At 39.2% G+C, this 17364-nt stretch overlaps 1 protein-coding gene across 1 annotated transcript in view; it reads right to left on the bottom strand.

The window, feature by feature from the left end:
- dzip1 (DAZ interacting zinc finger protein 1) overlaps positions 1-17364 on the bottom strand; it is a 47462-nt gene that overhangs the window by 9731 nt on the left and 20367 nt on the right. The window contains exons 12-16 of the mRNA XM_053637647.1: positions 14844-14903; positions 14323-14474; positions 14024-14210; positions 7304-7457; positions 4832-5130 (exon numbers count right to left, since the gene is read on the bottom strand). Of these exons, the coding sequence (XP_053493622.1) occupies positions 4832-5130; positions 7304-7457; positions 14024-14210; positions 14323-14474; positions 14844-14903 (852 nt within the window). The remainder of the gene's footprint in view (positions 1-4831; positions 5131-7303; positions 7458-14023; positions 14211-14322; positions 14475-14843; positions 14904-17364) is intronic.

Here is a 17364-nt window from a genome sequence, read left to right as displayed (position 1 = left end):
GTATGGTCTTGGCCACCGTGCTGCAGCTCAGTGTCAGGGTCTTGGCAATCTTCTTATAGCCTAGGCCATCTTTATGAAGAGCAACAATTCTTTTTTTCAGATCCTCAGAGAGTTCTTTGCCATGAGGTGCCATGTTGAACTTCCAGTGACCAGTATGAGGGAGTGTGAGAGCGATGACACCAAATTTAACACACCTGCTCCCCATTCATACCCAAGACCTTGTAACACTAACAAGTCACATGACACCGGGGAGGGAAAATGGCTAATTGGGCCCAATTTGGACATTTTCACTTAGCGGTGTACTCACTTTTGTTGCCAGCGGTTTAGACATTAATGGCTGTGTGTTGAGTTATTTTGAGGGAACAGCAAATTTGCACTGTTACACAAGCTGTACACTCACTACTTTACATTGTAGCAAAGTGTCATTTCTTCAGTGTTGTCACATGAAAAGATATTATCAAATATTTACAAAAATGTGAGGGGTGTACTCACTTTTGTGAGATACTGTACAGTGCATCCGGAAAGTATTCGCATCACTTCACTTTTCCCACATTTTGTTATGTTACAGCCTTATTACAAAATGGATGAAATTCATTATTTTCCTCAAAATTCTACCCCATAATGACAACATGAAAGAAGTTTGTTTGAAATCTTTGCAAATTTATTAAAAGTAAAAAACAAAAAAAACACATGTACATAAGTATTCACAGCCTTTGCCATGACACTCAAAATTGAGCTCAGGTGCATCCTGTTTCCACTGATCATCCTTGAGATGTTTCTACAACTTGACTGGAGTCCACCTGTGGTAAATTCAGTTGATTGGACATGATTTGGAAAGGCACACACCTGACTATATAAGGTCCCACAGTTAATGTCAGAGCACAAACCAAGCCATGAAGTCCAAGGAATTGTCTGGAGACCGCCGAGATTGTATCGAGGCACAGATCTGGGGAAGGGTACAGAAACATTTCTGCAGCATTGAAGGTCCCAGCGAGCACAGTGGCCTCCATCACCCGTAAATGGAAGAAGTCTGGAACCACCAGGACTCTTCCTAGAGCTGGCCGCCCGGCCAAACTGAGTGATCGGGGGAGAATGGCATTAGACGGGGAGATGACCCAAAACCCGATGGTCACTCTGACAGAGCTCCAGCGTGTCTCTGTGGAGAGAGGAGAACCTTCCAGAAGAACAACCATCTCTGCAGCACTCCACCAATCAGGCCTGAATGGTAGAGTGGCCAGACGGAAGCCACTCCTCAGTAAAAGGCACGTGACAGCCCGCCTGGAGTTTGCCAAAAGGCACCTGAAGGACTCTCAGACAAAAGATGGAACAAAGATTGAACTCTTTGGCCTGAAGGGCAAGCATCATATCTGGAGGAAACCAGGCACCAGTCATCACCTGGCCAATACCATCCCTACAGTGAAGCATGGTGGTGGAAGCATCATGCTGTGGGGATGTTTTTCAGCGGCAGGAACTGGGAGACTAGTCAGCATCGAGAGACAGATGAATGCAGCAATGTACAGACATCCTTGATGAAAACCTGCTCCAGAGCACTCTGGACCTCAGACTGGGGTGAAGGTTCATCTTCCAACAGGACAACGACCCTAAGCACACAGCCAAGATAACAAAGGAGTGGCTACAGAACAACTCTGTGAATGTCCTTGAGTGGCCCAGCCAGAGCCCAGACTTGAACCCGATTGAACATCTCTGGAGAGATCTGAAAATGGCTGTGCACCGACGCTCCCCATCCAACCTGATGGAGCTTGAGAGGTCCTGCAAAGAAGAATGGGAGAAACTTCCCAAAAATAGGTGTGACAAGCTTGTAGCATCATACTCAAAAAGACTTGAGGCTGTAATTGGTGCCAAAGGTGCTTCAACAAAGTATTGAGCAAAGGCTGTGAGTACTTATGTACATGTGCTTTTTTTGTTTTTTAATTTTAATAAATTTGCAAAGATTTCAAACAAACTTCTTTCACGTTGTCATAATGGGGTATTGTTTGTAGAATTTTGAGGAAAATAAAGAATTTAATCCATTGTGGAATAAGGCTGTAACATAACAAAATGTGGAAAAAGTGAAGCGCTGTGAATACTTTCCGTATGTACTGTGTATATATACTGTGTATATATACACATACATACATTATATATATATATATATATATATATATATATATATATATATATATATATATATATATATACACATAGTATATATACTGTGTATATACTGTGTGTGTGTGTGTGTGTGTATATATATATATATATATATATATATATATATATATATATATATATATATATATATATGTATATGTATATATATATATACACATATATACACACACACACACACACACACACATATATATATATATATACACATATATATATACATATAGATGTGGTGGCAACAGGCCGATGGCCGGCGCACAGGAAACAAAGATCGCTTCTCCCACGACTGCCGCGGTGGCGCTGAAGAGACAGCGCCGTTCCAACGCCACCAATGTTTTGGACGGCCAGAGAGCACGTGCGGCGGGGCGGGGCCGCCGACACACCCACGGCTCGTGAATGGTGCACCACGCAAGAAGAATTCCACCATCCAGCGGGCGAGGGAAGGATATAAAAAGGCGATATTCCACTCACAAGGGGAGAAGAGGATCTCCGAGCATGTGCGCAAGTAGCCGGCGTGTGTTAGGCGTTATATTGCGGCACGTGCATGTCCGCTAACCGTTGCTGTGTGTTTTTCAGGTTTTTCAGACGAAGTCGACGCGAGTGAAGGCTCCGCCCCCTGGTTGTAACCAATGACGGCTAAGACCCTCGCCATCCGATCGCACTTCAACACACACACACGCGCGCGCATGCGCACTTGACCCTCCTTTGGTGTCCCCCGATACTGTTTCAGCGGCCTGGACTCCACCTGGGGTGTCCCGTAGGCGGGGTGGTTCCGTGTGACCTCTTTTCCTTCGGCAGCATGCTGGCGGTCGGGCCGATGTGGCGGCCCCCTTCTGGGCAGCCTATGCCCATCCCGGCCCTCACCGTCTGTCTCAAATAAAGATCCCTCCACGAATAACCCTAAAACGGCCTCCTGTGTGTCTCTGCTCATCCCACCGCGGGCTAAATTTCCTACAGTGTGAATAAAAACACTTTGATTTCAAAATACTGCTTCTATTTCACGGATTGACTATAATAATAAAAACTATTTAAAAAATAATAAAAATGTCACTTTCAAGCAACTCTCAAGTCAAACTGAACAGAGATGCACAGGTACCCTTAGTGAAAATTGTATACACTCTCAGAGCTGATACATCTTATGTGAAACTGAACTGAAATAGTGAGTTTTTATAGAACAGTTAGTTCCGCTCCACTAATTTGATTTGTTTCCAAGCGTGCCTATATTTCCTATAACTGCACAGGGATATTTTACCTTGTGTATCACTCTGCTGGTCTGTGTACACCAGACCAGCTGATCACCTGTCCACATATTTTGATTCTGGCACAAGATTTACACTGGATGCATTTCCTGATGTAATCCTCCCCATTGGCTTGGGGGAGGGTTGTAAATATAAGTTGCTCTGGATAAGGACATCTGCCAAATACCATAAATGCAAATGGTTTTTGAGACTGTATCATCTGCTAGCTTCCCGATAAGTCACACAACCGCTTCCGTATACATGATGTCATGACTCAGTCTGCATCATGGTAAATGGTCTATGGTCTGCACTTATATAGCACTTTTTTGACCTTAGCGGTTCCAAAGTTTCACCCATTGGTGCTAGCTTGCCTTTGGGAGCAACTTGGGGTTCAGTGTCTTGCCCCCTAAGAGTCCCAATGACACTTCGGTGGAGTCACGTGGGCCGGGAATCGAACCTCCAACCCTACGATTAGTGGACAACCCGCTCTACCACCTGAGCCACAGTTGCCCACAATCTACAGTCATCTACAGCATCCTGCAAAGCTGCCACCGATTGGCCCATCCAGAGCACGACCTCCCTCTGAACTGAACCTGCCTGTTTCTTTTTTTTTTGTATCTAGGCAGGGGAGCACAATGTGCCTGAGCCCTTAGACTTGACGCCAGCTCATTTTCCTTGGGGCCGCCACTTTGGTCGTGTCCTTTGTTTTTCCTAAGGATCCCACTTGGACAGCATGGATCTGGTATTAAAAACACTAATAGGTGAGTGGATTGTAGACCAAAGGAAATAAGAGTGCTTCTATCATATCTGTTAATAGCCATGGTGAAAAAAGAGGGTTGTAATCTAAAGGGGAATGATATCTATAGGACATTGTTAACTTTGACACAGGTACGCCTACATCCTGGAGGGTGTTCTTGGCCAACTATTGTGAAGGGGTTTTTCTTCACCTAGGAAAGAATTATTTTGTCATGCACAACAGTTGTTTCTGTCGTCTTCATGAGCTCACCAGTGTGTTGTTCAAAATGTACCAAATGGCTGATCTGACCACACCTAATGTTTTTGCTATCTTGCTGATGGATTTGCCAGCCTAACAAAGGCTTGCTTCACTGGCAGTGGCCACGCTATGGACTTCATAGTAAGAGTTAACAGCAATAGAGTCCAAATACCACACTCGAAATCAACCATAGACCTTTTTTTCTGCTTCCTATTTTACAAAATATTGAGCGAATAACACAAACTTGGCAAAGTTATTTAAGTACTTGGTTGTTTTCTTCTATTTTCCTGTTTCAATAAATGAACATTCCACCTTGTTGTGGTTTATTACTTTGATACTACAAAAAGCCTAATTATTTTAGAGCTTTAATCCTTCAGAACCCAAGCCACTGAAACAAGTTTCTTACTGCACTAAGTCAATGGCATAATACCATTCTGGTTTGTGTGCTTCTGCAGTTGATCTAGGGAAATCTCCTCCATCTCGCTGCCTTCCGTCCACTCCTTCTCGCTTTCCAGCACAGTCCCTTTTATCTTGCTAATGCTAAACACTGGGGTCTGCTGAGAACCAGAGATCTGTGCTGCTTTCTGAATTGAGGCTGGAGCTGGGCAAGCAGTGCACTTCTGAACTCCTGGGGAGTGGCTTTTCACTGTGGCTTTCTGTGCCTGAGGAGAGTCTTTGGTAGACTCCTCTTCTTCTGAAGAGTCTTCATCAAGACTGAATTGAGAGATTCTGTTGAAGCAAGGGAGACAGTGGATAATAAATCCTTTATAGTCTTATATATACATATATATGTGTGTGTGTGTGTGTGTGTGTGTGTGTATATTTATATATATATATATATATATATATATATATATATATATATATATATATATATACATACACATACATACATATACACACACACACACACACACACACACACAGTATCTCACAAAAGTGAGTACACCCCTCACATTTTTGTAAATATTTGATTATATCTTTTCATGTGACAACACTGAAGAAATGACACTTTGCTACAATGTAAAGTAGTGAGTGTACAGCTTGTGTAACAGTGCAAATTTGCTGTCCCCTCAAAATAACTCAACACACAGCCATTAATGTCTAAACCACTGGCAACATAAGTAAGTACACCGCTAAGTGAAAATGTCCAAATTGGGCCCAATTAGCCATTTTCACTCCCCGGTGTCATGTGACTTGTTAGTGTTACAAGGTCTCAGGTGTGAATGGGAAGCAGGTGTGTTAAATTTGGTGTCGTCGCTCTCACACTCACTCATTCTGGTCACTGGAAGTTCAACATGGCACCTCATGGCAAAGAATTCTCTGAGGACCTGAAAAAAGAACTGTTGCTCTACATAAAGATGGCCTAGGCTATAAGAAGATTGCCAAGACCCTGACACTGAGCTGCAGCATGGTGGCCAAGACCATACAGCGGTTTAACAGGACAGGTTCCACAGGACAGGCCTCGCCATGGTCGACCAAAGAAGTTGAGTGCACGTGCTCAGAGTCATATCCAGAGGTTGTGTTTGGGAAATAGACGTACGAGTGCTGCCAGCATTGCTGCAGAGGTTGAAGGGGTGGGGGGTCGGCCTGTCAGTGCTCAGACCATAAGCCGCACACTGCATCAAGTTGGTCTGCATGGCTGTCGTCCCAGAAGGAAGCCTCTTCTAAAGATGATGCACAAGAAAGCCTGCAAACAGTTTGCTGAAGACACGCAGACTAAGGACATGGATTACTGGAACCATGTCCTGTGGTCTGAGGAGACCAAGATAAACTTATTTGGTTCAGATGGTGTCAAGCATGTTTGGCGGCAACCAGGTGAGGAGTACAAAGATAAGTGTGTCTTGCCTACAGTCAAGCATGGTGGTGGGAGTGTCATGGTCTGGGGCTGCATGAGTGCTGCTGGCACTGGGGAGCTACAGTTAATTGAGGGAACCATGAATGCCAGCATGTACTGTGACATACTGAAGCAGAGCATGACCCCCTCCCTTCGGAGACTGGGCTGCAGGGCAGTATTCCAGCATGATAACGACCCCAAACACACCTCCAAGACGATCACTGCCCTACTAAAGAAGCAGAGGGTGAAGGTGATGGCCTGGCCAAGCATGTCTCCAGACCTAAACCCTATTGAGCATCTGTGGGGCATCCTCAAACGGAAGGTGGAGGAGCACAAGGTCTCTAACATCCACCAGCTCCGTGATGTCGTCATGGAGGAGTGGAAGAAGACTCTAGTGGCAACCTGTGAAGCTCTGGTGAACTCCATGCCTAAGAGGGTTAAGGCAGTGCTGGAAAATAATGGTGGCCACACAAAATATTGACACTTTGGGCCCAATTTTGACATTTTCACTTAGGGGTGTACTCACTTTTGTGGCCAGCGGTTTAGACATTAATGGCTGTGTGTTGAGTTATTTTGAGGGGACAGCAAATTTACACTATTATACAAGCTGTACATTCACTACTTTACATTGTAGCAAAGTGTCATTTCTTCAGTGTTGTAAAGATGTAATCAAATATTTTCAAAAATGTGAGGGGTGTACTCACTTTTGTGAGATACTGTGTGTGTGTGTGTGTGTATATATATATATATATATATATATATATATATATATATATAATATATATATATATATATATATATATATATATTATATATATATATATATATATATATTTATATATATTATATATTTTATATATATATATATATATTATATGATTTTCTTTTGAGGTAGTTGTCAGAAAGGTCATTATTTATATATATATATATATATATATATATATATATATATATATATATATATATATATATATATATATATATATATAAATAATGACCTTTCTGACAACTACCTCAAAAGAAAATCATGCATACTGTACATGTGCTGATGCCGAATCTGCTTACTTGTGAGGTGCCATTTGTGTGGGATGATTGGCAGTGTTGTTTTCATGAGCTGGCTGCATTGTGTACTGCTGTCTGGCTGGAGGACCTGACACTACTTGGGTGACTGTAACAGGAAGACTGTTGGACTGTGGCCTGGATTGAGGTAGTGATGGAACTGAAAACAAAACAATTTTAAGTCAGAATTTTAAGTCTTCCCAAAGCCAAAAAAGAACCAGAGTGAATGAATGCAAAACTTACAAAACAATTTGTCATTTGTTAATGGGCATTCAATATTGGTCTCTATGCTATTCATTTTGGAGATGGCTTCAATATGCAAAATAACACTAACAAATCACAAAAATACTACTGTCTGCTATGAGCAAATCTTAAATGTTCATGAAAAATAAATTCCCTAGCAAAATATCGGCACATCAATGTACAATGCCATTAAGACCTAGATCAGGGCAAAGGGCCGGAGTGGCTGCAGGCTTTCATTACAGCCCAGGCTTGATAGTTGCTTTGATAGCACTCAATAGTTGTTGGGACACTAAGATGAACCGATAAGTGAAATCAGGTGTGGCTCCTGCTTGGTGGGAATGAAAGCCTACAGCCACACTGGCCCTTTGAGGATAAGATTGAAGACCTGTAGCTGAACATACAGTGGTGCTTGATAGTTTGTGAACCCTTTAGAATTTCCTCTATATCTTCCGAAATACGACCTAAATCATCATCCAATTTTCATCAGAAGTCCTAAAAGCAGATAAAGAGCACCCAATTATACAAATGAGACAAACATATTACATATCCATGAGTGGTAAAAGTATGTGAACCACATACTTTCCACATAATGTCTATTGGATTAAGGTCATGACTTTGACTTGGCCATTCAAAAACATTAACTTTATTCTTCTTTAAGCATTCTTTGGTAGAATGGTTGCTACATGGCCCACCTTCTCTTCAGATTCAGTTCACAGACAGATGTCTTGACATTTTCCTTTAGAATTCACTGGTATAATTCAGAATTTGTTGTTCCATCAATGATGGCATAAAACTAGGCGGTCATTCGCACCTTACTGTCATCCCCTTGTATTGAAAACACCTGACTCTAATATCATCTTCAAATTAACTGCTAATCCTAGAGGTTCACATACTTTTCACTTACAGATATGAATATTAGATCATTTCCTTCAATAAATAAATTACCAAATATATTTTTCATCTCATTTGTTTAATTTGGTTCTCTTTGTCTACTTTTGGGACATCTGATGATGTTTTAGGTCATATTTATGAAAATATATAGAAAACTCTATTTATAAATTATATATAGATATATAGAAAATTCACAAACTTTCAAGCACCACTGTACCTTTGTCTTAGGTTGTATTTTACGCTGCATGTGCAAGTATTCATTTGCTTTTGTTCTTCATGTCTACTCCCCTGGTGTAGGATGACAGCTGTAGAGTGCACATCTGTACAACTGTATGACCTGTTTCAGAGCATGACAGAGCACTGGCATGCATTTGCTGGCCTGTAAATCAATGGACTTCAATCCTATAGAAAATGTGTAGGATTATTTGGAACAGCCATGAACTCTGAACTCTCAGAGTTCCCATGAACTCTGAAATGAACCCCTAAGCCTGAAATTGACAAGCATTCTTAGCTGACAGAATTGGCACTATTATTAAAGTATGGGTATATCCAAGGGAAAGAAATGTGATTTCACCTTCTGTTACTGAACATTATATACACTGATTCGCCACGTTATTAGTTACATTGACCTTACACTCATTATCAATGTTATCATGTACACCTACAGTATTCCTTAAATGTTTAAGTTATAAAGTTGTCACTCTTTTGCTATGTACAATTTGTCAGCCACCCGGTACCATGTTCATCAGTGGGTAGGAATCACCACAAGACTATTGCTGACATACACTAACCATCCACTTATCATGCAGATACAGGTATATTTAATTAATATACAGTTGCGCTGTTATTCGTAGTGGGTCAATAAGACAGTCAGCATGTGAAGACCTCATGTTTGAGAAGTCTGTATACACCCACTAGAAATGCAGTGCTCAGTCATTATAGAGAATATAGAGACCAGAAGACAGTCCATTAATTCAAATTTGTCTGAAATTGAGACAAAGATGTTCTCAAAAGAAGAATAAAATAATGAGAGCATAAAACATAAGAAACTATGACAAAATGCATACAGAATCCATTAGTAAAACAAAAATAAGGCCTTTACGCTAATATGAAAGGCCATGGTTTGGGAATAACTGCACACAAAATAAAAAGTATTTCACATAGTTTCCACATTTTCTTTTAAACATCCTAGCTCAATGTCTGATGAAAATGCTGATCTTTACTGATGTCAATTCATCTTTTGTATCTGCCTCAAAATGTCAGTTTGATGCTCATCACACCACCAATCCAATTTAACAGTTATTTTAAATTGATTAAAATGAGTAACATCAACTGTTCTCCTGCACAGTCTTTCTGCCCCAGATGGGACACATCATGACACAAACGTTCCTCCACAGAACACAGGCACTGATTTTGATTGTAAAGTATTCGGATATAAAGGTCACATGCATGCATGCTTGAATCATGATGCACTGATTCAATACAACGTCACATACAAAAACACAGTTCATCTTATTGACTTCAACAGGGCGAAGTTAGATTCAAATCACTGTTTCTCAGGCTGTAAGTCCAATAAAGTTGCTGTACTGCTTTGTTGTGCTAATCTCTGAATGGATTTTTAGATTTTTACTATTGACTATGTTACGTCAAAAACATGGGGGCATAAGCCAATCGTACAGCAACACGTGTTTCACAGTTTTAGCATAAAGCTACCATGACCAAATTTTAAAAGCACATTCATCTATGGTTGCTTGAAACAAATATTTGAAACAAAACGTGAAACAAATATTTCAATGCACCGCTTTGTAGAACTTACCAATTGCTAGGTGATGGCAATGTCTAAAGCACTAGGTGGAGCTGTTTCGAAACTGTGCAGGTACCCTCAATTCATGATGGCTATGACATATACTAAGTTTGGTCTGAAAATACTAAAGAGTTATGGAGATAGAGCCTGTTGAATCCGTTTGCATATTATTCGAGAACAGTTTGACTAATGAACTTGAATTCCATACATTTTTTTCAGCTTGGACTGATGATGATCTGATTTGATTTTCATAAAAATTGGAATGGTCTAGGAGGAGATCAAAAAAGTAGGTTTTCAAAGCATTTCAAAATGGCGGACAGCAAGTTTGGCTGACCATGGCATAATTGTTCTTCGTATGATTGAAGGAATGTATCAAGACCAGTATCATTATAATAAAAAAGTTTCTAAAAGATTTTTAAAAAAGTTTAAAAAAGCATTTTTATAATTGCATTATAATTTTTTAATTATAATGAAACTTCTGAATCTGTGCAGCTACCATCAGGCTATAGCTTATACTATGTTTGGTCTGAATATGATAAAGCGTTACAGAGATAAAATGGCACACTTATATAGCGCTTTTATCCAAAGCACTTTACACTGTGTCTCATTCACCCATTCACACACACCAATGGTAGCAGAGCTGCCATGCAAGGTGCTAACTTGCCATCGGGAGCAACTTGCGGTTCAGTGTCTTGCCCAAGGACAATTCGGCATGTGGAGTCATGCGGGCCGGGAATCGAACCGCCAACCCTACGATTAGTGGACAACCCACTCTATCAACTGAGCCACAGCCACCAAATATAACCTCATGTCCATTTTGGTGTGCTTGCCATCAAATTCATTTGTGAATTATTTGAGAATGGTTTCACTAATCAACTTGAAATTCATAGCTTTTTGTTGGCATGCTCTGCTGATGATTTGGTTTGATTTTGGTGAAAATCGGACAGGAGTTTAAAAAAAAAGTAGGTTTTTTTTAGATAATTCAAAATGGCAGAAAGAAATTAGGGCCGACCATGTAATGACTGGTATCAATGACCTCCTCATGACACAAGGAATCCATCAAGATCAGTCTCATTATAATACACAAAAGTAATTAAAAAAAATATAAGCAATTTGTAAAACTGCATCATAATTATTGAGCACAAGGTGGAGCTGTTGCAACCACCATCAGGTCATGATGGCTATTGAAAAAGTTAAGTTCCATCAAATATAACGCAATCATGTTCATGATTTTACAACAAACCGTTCAGAAGTTATAAGCAAAAATGTGCTTTCACATCTCGTGACCACTAGCTCGAAACTGTGCAAGTACCCTCATGTCATGATGGCTATGACATATATTAAGTTTGTTCTGAATGCCCTAATTAGGTTCACTCAATCAGCACGAGGAAAGGAATCATCAGAAAAAAAGAATTGTGTTTCTAACCCTTACGCTTCAAAAGTTATTAGCATAAACATGAGTGAATTTTTGACCTGTTGGTGGGACTAGAGGGTTTGAGACAGAAACTAAAAATTTTCTATGGTAACATTTGAGACTGTCCTTTATCTGTTTGCCAAATTTCATAACTTTCCTATGTACGGTTCTATGGGCTTCCATAGTCTCAAGAGCGGAAGACGAAGAAGAAGATACTCAGATATTGTGAATTTTCATGTGTTTATTTTGCTGCTTATTTATTTAAAATGATCATTTTGTAGAAAATTATGTTGCTTTGGTTGTGTAAGGGCTCACGGACGCTTGCTATCCACTTTCGATGCTATTAACGGTAAATGTCAAAGATGATCAAATTTGAATACCCTAAGCTTATCATTAACTAAAAAATCTTTATTGCAATACAAATCAAGATTGTTTAATCAACCAGCACTTGAATTTAATCCAAAGAACACTATCCCAACTGTGAAGCACATCAATGGTAACATTGTCTTGTGGGTTTTTTTTTTTTCTTGCTGGAAAAGGGACTGGTGTACTTCAGAAAATAGATGACCTAATGAAGGAGGATGATTATCTAATTTAGTTTTAATGTCTTTAGCCTAGATGTATGAACACCTTTCAAAACAGCTGCAACGCTGACATGTTAGAAGCTAGTGAGCACATCAGGTGAAGCAGTGTTAATTAGTGGGATTTTTAAACACCTAGATGTCATTGCTAGGTTGAACACAAAACTGCTAAACCATCAGCAGTCCTGGGGTCACAAACTACTCACTGATAAAAGGTTGAACAAACAGAGCATGTAAAAAAGAGCCATTTGTCTCTAACTGTATACCCATTAAGTGGATTAACAAATAAGACGTATCTAACAAAGTAGGCAATAAGAATACTCAATAAAATAAAAAAAAACAACATTGCTTCTTTGCCTTTAAAACGCAATGCAACATCCACTTAAACAAAAGTGCCATGTAAGGGTTACTGTGATGCTGAGAATGGTTCAACAACTACATAACATGCAACAACATTGGTCCTATGGTTGTCTCTGTACACTCATGTGGTAGAGGATGCTGACAATTTGTGTATAGCAAAAGGTAACCATCAGTAACTGCATCCATATGGTCACACATGATTTTAAGTTGTATTATCTCCTACAGTATTTTGATCATTTCTAACTTACTGTTGTTTTTTTTTTTGTTTTTTTTTTAAATAAAACAGTTGAAGGTGAGTGACGAACCAACATCAACTCATCCAGGGAGAGTGGTCTCCATGCTGTCAAAACACATCTTTATGTCGCACAAAATTAGATCTGAGATTTAGAAAGCGCATTGTCTGATCACAATAAAACACAAAACATCCAATTCTAGCAACATAATTAGCTAGCATTAGCGTACTAGGTAAAATATTTTCTCGAGTTTTTTCTTTTTACCTAGCACTCAGTAACTGTGAGAACTACAATGATGTTCACACTAAAGGTTTTATTCTCATAACACTTCTATTGAATACAGAGTAGACTTTACGTTAACTGCAGCAGATATGCTCTGGTAATATGCTCTGGTTTGGGGTACTTCTCAAAATGCTTATTACCATAATAAATAGTACGTCAGTACATAAATGATGTAGTAAAGATTAGTGCGTAGAATGCAATTTGCAGTCCTAAATTAGAGGTATAAGTAAGCATAATGCAGCGTATTTTCTAACTTAGATATTTTCTAATGTAGGTAGTCCTATTTTCCAATATATAAACAAATTGTTCAGCTTAATATCTGACAACATGCTCCCACGCTCAAGAAATTAAAAACCACCTGCTGTCATGACTTTTTCTTGGGGCCAGTGGGTTCCCAGTCCTGATACACACCTCTACCCTGCATTCTCACTGGCAATACTGTTTGATTAATCCATATGATTGAGAAAGGACCCCATGAGCACACAAAATGAAATGTTCTTCTGCAAGTGGCTCACAATAGTATTTTAGACCACAAAATTCCAGAACCCTACCATCCAGCAGCATTAAAAAAAAAAAAAAAAAAAAAAAAAAACAGTTTATGTTGTTCATGGGTACATTTATCTTGTATTTTGATAGATACACTTGCTGTTACCATAGTCAGGAATTTTTAACCCTTTCCTTTCTTGCCTCCTGACTACTACTGTAACTTTTCCTATTTGCCCTGTAGCTATCCCTAGGTGCCCGTGTGAACTAAGAAAGGAGCTTTAAATAAAATGTATTAGTATTTTATTATGTACAATGCTAAAAATATAAAATGCTATTTTTTTCAGTCTTGAAAAATATGTAGATAATAAATTAATGAAGTTCACATTTTAAAGCTCACTTCTCAGACATATACTCAAAATGCAGAATGCTGACCTTGTCCTGATTGCTTGGTCTTGGAGACTGGCTGTGTGGTCCTTTCCTTAACTCTCCTTTCTAGATTTTGGATGAGATCCTTCTGCATCTTACAGTACTTAGCATATTCCCTCTGCCTCTGCTGCCTCACAGAGACCACATGAGCCAGGGCAGCCTCATATGTTGTCTTAGAGAGCCCATCAACAGTCTGAAGTGAGACCATAAACATACACATTTGTATACACATTTGAAGTAAAACACCAGAATGAAGATTTAGGCTAGTAGTGTCCATATGTATACTAGAGTAACAGAAGACTTACAGGCTCAATGCCTAAGTGTAACAGCTTGTCATGGAGGCTTTGCTGCAGCGCAAAGTGCATGTCCTTCTTGAGGCTGGTATTCTTCAATAGCTCATTCACTTTCTGCTCCCTTGACTGGCTGTCTTCAAGGCCTTCTGAGAAGTTTGATGAATCTGGGCAGAAAAAACAATGAACTGTCATTACTGCAAGACCAAATTTGACAAACGTATCTGTCACAGGAGAAGGCACAAACACCCAGAGCAAGGCACATACTCAGTTCTCGAACTTATGTTTCTTCTAACGTATGCAAAGGAATTATTTTCCCCCAAACATGCTCAAAACAGCTCTAAAGTTACAAAGCGTAAGGAAAGCGTTTGAATTCTGCCTCTCAAGGAGTTGCATCTCGCTTTCCTGATTATAGCTTGAACATACTGGTACATGCATAATGACCGGACAACACAAACCAGAAAAAAAACCATGGCATCCATGCAGAGTACGTGCATGCATGCCAATGACATCTATGTGCCATCATTTGTTTTTACCTTTGTCCTCCTCTGAAAGCTCCATTATAGGATCCAATTTATAAACCAGGCTGGACTGCGCTAATAGCACATCACAAGGAGGCAAGGGATCAGACAAGATTGGGGATTAAAGGTCGACTATTAGAAGCTAAATCCAGAACTATTACCTGAACCACTAAAGACTTTAGACATCACTAGACAAATTGTATGTACCTGTTTTAAGTGGACATATTCTCTCTTTCTCTAGCTCCCAAAGCATTGTCAAGATTTTACAGATTTAACATCATTAGTGTGATGATCTGTGTGAACATTTGAGCCCATCATGAAAAACAAGTTGATTTATATCATATCCATCAAGTAAATCATTAGAAAACAGTGCCCAAAATTTTACATGAGTCATTACTTTCAGTGCATTATTCTAGAACACTTTGGTCTATCAAAAAGCTTTTAATATATTTTTGCTAGAATGGTCTGGAGATAATCTTCATTGAAAATTGATTTTCATAAAAAATCGGACGAACGGTCTAGGAGGAGTTGGTAAAAGTTTTAAAATATTTCAAAATAGTGAACAGGAAGTTCGGCTGGATATAACATAATTGGAATCTTTGTTCTCGGCATGAGCCAAGGATGCTATGGTCGGCCAAACGTTTTGATATCACAAACCATTTCCATATAACGCATTGATAGTGCCACATTGTGTTTTATGCAATATCTTGACAACACTACTGCCTGTTGCACAGAAACCTGATATGTAAAATCATGACCATGCTCTGATGCTTGCATAGCTCTTTATTTTACCTATATTGTGCCTCTAGTGTGCTTTTTATTTATTTTATTTAAATAAAATAAATATTTTTAATTATTATTATTATTTCTTGCAGAGTGGGGTCTTCACCACTCTAGCTGTGGGGGTAAATTGTCTGAATTCACATTTTCAACACATTTCCATCTAAAATCCTAAAAAATGCTTTCACCTAGAAACTCCATTCAAGCTTTATAGAGTTGAGATACTCTCCCCTAGACAAGAGGTCAAATTTAAACAGGCAAAAATCAAACGATTCTTGCTCAATCAACACATCTTTCTCCTTACACTAACTGTGCCTTTCGGTAAACAATGTGGTGAATGTTTTCTGGATTTTGAGCATAATTGGCACCCATTAAAAGTACATAAACCAGTTTTTTGTCAGTTAACAATTCCAGAATTTCACAAGGGGCCAATCTCATACAAACACTGCACGGTGTGCAAGCCTGCACTTTATCGCAGGAAGGCATTTATCCTCAAAATTAATCGTCTGTCTATTGACTTGCATGCATGAAGATCAACGATGCATGCTAGCTGCCCCAAACCCAGAAATCCCAAATTACTGCTAAATATACCTAAACCCCGAAATAAATATACCCCTCAATGCTTAACCCCATGACCTCTATTTACCACAAACCTAAATAAAATATAAATACCACCCTGGTTGTTAAAAATCATAAATTAAATTGCCATTTTTAATACTTGGTACCAAATCCTTAGCAGTCAATGACATCCCAAAGTCTGGAACCCATAGACATCACCAGACAGTGGGCTGGTGATGCTCTGCCAGGCCTTTACTTACTGCAGCCGTCTTCAGTTTTTTTGCTGGTTATTGGGGCCTTCAGTTTCAGCAAGTGAAATGCATGCTCAAATAGATACTTGACCATTGTATTCCACTTATTTGTCTTGACAAATTTCGGTTGCTTTCAAAGTATGCCTCAGGTCATTGTCCAGTGTCAAGCACGGTCCAATGATGTTAGAAGCTTTTGGCTGAATCTGACTAGTTAGTTAGTTTGGAAAATGGGTTTATATGATAGCAACAATTCAAAAGCAGAGGCCAAAGGATGCCTCTTGCCAATCACAATATTATTTGCCTTATTTAACACTCTCTATTTATATATATTTTCTATACCTGGTAACATAATCCCTAATAATTGACTTGCCAATGTTACCACTTTCCTTACTGATTTCATCTGTACCTTGGTTGCATTACCATACCAACAAATAAGACAGAATGTCATAACACTTTCAATAAAAGCACCATAAAACATCAAAAGCATCCTGTTGTGGACATTAAAGGAGAGTAAATTCCTTAGGAAATGCATTCTCTGTTGTGTCCTCTTACTCATATAATTGGTCCACATGTCCCACTTAAGCTTGTGATCAAGCACTTTTCCAAGGTATTTAGAATTTGTAACTAATTGAATTGGCTCCCCATTAATTAATGTAGGATGTGATATTTTCTGCTCTATGAAATAAACATTCCTAAAGATTCCCTCTAAACTTCTCCTTTCAGAGAGCATACTCTGCTCTGATTGGTCAAATGTCTCAGACTGTTGTGATTGGTCCACTGCTGTCAGCGTGTTTCATAAAGGAAACGCCCACTACCATAAAGAAAATTATGGTAATAAATTTAGAAAATCTTAGTAGAGATGACAGAGTCTAGACAAAAATGTAGGTTATCAGTCACTGTCTCAACCTGTTCATTAATATCTACACTACCAAAGACACTGAACATTC

This window comes from Ictalurus furcatus, chromosome 12, assembly GCF_023375685.1.
Source record: "Ictalurus furcatus strain D&B chromosome 12, Billie_1.0, whole genome shotgun sequence".
Classification (NCBI taxonomy): Eukaryota; Metazoa; Chordata; class Actinopteri; order Siluriformes; family Ictaluridae; genus Ictalurus; species Ictalurus furcatus.
The sequence above is the reverse complement of the archived record's forward strand: the minus strand, read 5'-3'. Positions and strand labels throughout refer to the sequence as shown.